Raw genomic sequence first — 2,555 nt, forward strand, 5'->3', positions numbered from 1 at the left:
AAGGAGGGAGCTCCCTAAGGTTCCTAAGGATTTCTGCAGGAGAGGGAATACAGGCTAACGAGTGGGCATGAGTAAGAAAATGACTACATTGACTACCCTACCTCGTAGTCCTAGGTGTAGGGCGCATATGAGGAGACGTAGCCTGAAACAATTTTTTAAAAGCATTATTAATATGTTGGGTTAGGGGCTCTCTAGTCAGCCATAATCTCGTGTCATCTTTTAAAGTAGTCACCCTTAAATGGCTCCGTCTTTTGATGGTTTTTAGGTGAAAGTACTTTGTATTAGCATCACCATAGTTTAGCCACAAGATTCAAGATTTGAGTTACCAGTATAAATATTCTTGATGGAGAATAGTGTTATATTCCTAAGCCAATTGTTGCTTAAGAGAGTATAAAAAAGCTGAGGGTTTTCTAGTTAAGGCCAGTTGGAGGCCCCGAATCCTAGCTAAAATACGATTTTTGCACTGGAATAAATTGCCAAAATGGTTAGTGTTCCAGGTGCGAATGTTATTGGTTAAGAAATTAAGGCATCAGGGGAACCTAGACAAGGGGGAGGAAGCAGAAGGGAGTGTTTCGGAAGTTTTCCAGCTATCCTTCATAAAGGAAGAGAAGGTGGGATCAGTAAGCCGCATTTGCTCAAACCTAAAAGGCTTGGAGGATTTTGGCGCTAAGGAGTCAGTGATAAGCATAATGGGACAGTGGTCGAATTTAACCCTAGGGAGGTGGTGAATTTCAGTAGCAGGGAAGAGCAGTTTCCAGTCAGCATTGCCCAACCCTTTATCCAACCGTTCCTTAATATTATTTTGCCATATCGGGCTTTTTGTAGTCCATGTAAAACGAGGACCGTGAAAGCCAAAATCCATGAGACCACACCTATCCATGCAATTTCTAAAAACGGTTATACGATATCCATTGACAGGTAAGCCTCCCATTTTTTCATCATTCGAAAGCATATCATTAAAATCACCCAAGAGAACCCACGGTTAAGAAACAACTGTAGCTAGATTTTGCAAATATTCCCAAAAAATTTACGCTTAGTAAAATTAGGCGAGGCATATACAACAGTGAGTAAAAAAGTTAGAGAGGGAGAGGATACCTTCACCAAAGCATGGATGCTATATTCGCTATGAGTGATAATTTCGATTTGGAGGGAAGGGCTTTCATTCCATAGCAGCCAGATGCCTCCAGAGAAGCTAGTAGGATCCACTCTGCAAGAATGAGTGTACAGAAGCGTGTTAATCACAGCTTGAGCCCTTGTTTCGGCAATGCGGGGCTCGATAATGATCAGAATATTAGGGCAATGCCTACGATGGAATTCATAGGCATGGTTTTGAAAAGTCTCACTACCTGCTCCTTGACAGTTCCAAGCAATCATCTTCATTGATGGAGTATTAGGATTGAGGTAGTCATTTGGGGCTCCCCCTATCATTGAGGTCCTCACTGCAGATGGAGTAAGGCACTAATGCCTTGCTGTGGTGGTCTGGATGCGATACATTGGTGCCACTTCGCCGAGCCTGGCCCAATGCATACCGCACACGACAAATGGAAGGCTTTGGTTTGAGAACATGATTATGTACAAGCTGGGTTCGTCCTCCCTTATTGCTATGTTTATTTCGCCGAGATCCAGGAAGCGGAAAATGGCTACAGGCAGTGGGTCTAGAGAGTCCATACTGGGTGAGCTCGCTTGATTGCTCCGCTGTCGTGCTGGTGGAGCTTGGGAATGGCTTGCCGGGGCTTGATGTAGGTCCGTCGACCAGCGCACTCGAACATGAGTCCGTGGAATATGGTACGGAGTAGGCTGGGGTGTTGGTTCGAGCAGCATGGGCAGACTTGGTGTCTGTGTTTCTTGATTCCATACTAGTGCAGTCTGTGGGTGAACCGGTATCCGGACATATGTCACCGTCTCGTCATTGGAACGGCCTAGAGAGAGGCTGCTCCATATCTGGTCGAGGTTGGCCATCTCCTGGGCTTGGTCGTGGGGGAAAGATGAAGGTGTGTTCATGTTGGGAGTGGCAGGGAGATGTGGGAGATTGTGGTGAGTGGGGGTGAGATGCAGGTCGAAGTCTGTCTGTGTGGGAGTCGTGGAGCTTTGGTCCGATAAGGGAGGCATTGTGCAAGAGTTGTTCTGGCTGTGTGGGTGCGGACTGGTTAGCAGCGTTGGTCTTCTTCACAGAATGCATGGTTTGATAGGATGGTGCATTCTGTGCAGTGCGGGGACAGGTGTTTATGCAAGCTGGTTGCATGCAATCCGTGTCCACCTCACGTGGCTGAAGTAAAAGCTGGGATTTACCCTTTGATGCCACCTCATCGCGGTGAAATCCAGCTGGCTGCGTCAACCCATCAAGTGGCTGTCACTTCGCCGAACCAACATAGAGATTGTGCAGCACATGGACCTGAGGTGAAATGGGTGGGACACGTGGTTTTACTAGGGTGTGCGCATCACGTTGGTGCTGCATACCACGTGGAGAAGTCTCAGGAGGTGGCCTTCGAGCTTTAACGCGCCAGGTTTGTACTGTTTTCTAGGGAGTTGGCTCATAGGTCGGTGATGATGTTCCC

General features: G+C 47.1%; 1 protein-coding gene across 1 annotated transcript; it reads right to left on the reverse strand.

Annotated features, from left to right (window-relative positions):
- Positions 1-529: 529 nt before the first annotated feature.
- Positions 530-931, reverse strand: LOC126692300 (uncharacterized). The gene has a single exon (XM_050387863.1). It carries the CDS (start codon positions 929-931, stop codon positions 530-532), a length of 402 nt encoding a protein of 133 aa, XP_050243820.1.
- Between the last annotated feature and the right edge of the window lie 1,624 nt (positions 932-2,555).

Source organism: Quercus robur, chromosome 1 (genome assembly GCF_932294415.1).
Source record: "Quercus robur chromosome 1, dhQueRobu3.1, whole genome shotgun sequence".
Lineage (NCBI taxonomy): Eukaryota > Viridiplantae > Streptophyta > Magnoliopsida > Fagales > Fagaceae > Quercus > Quercus robur.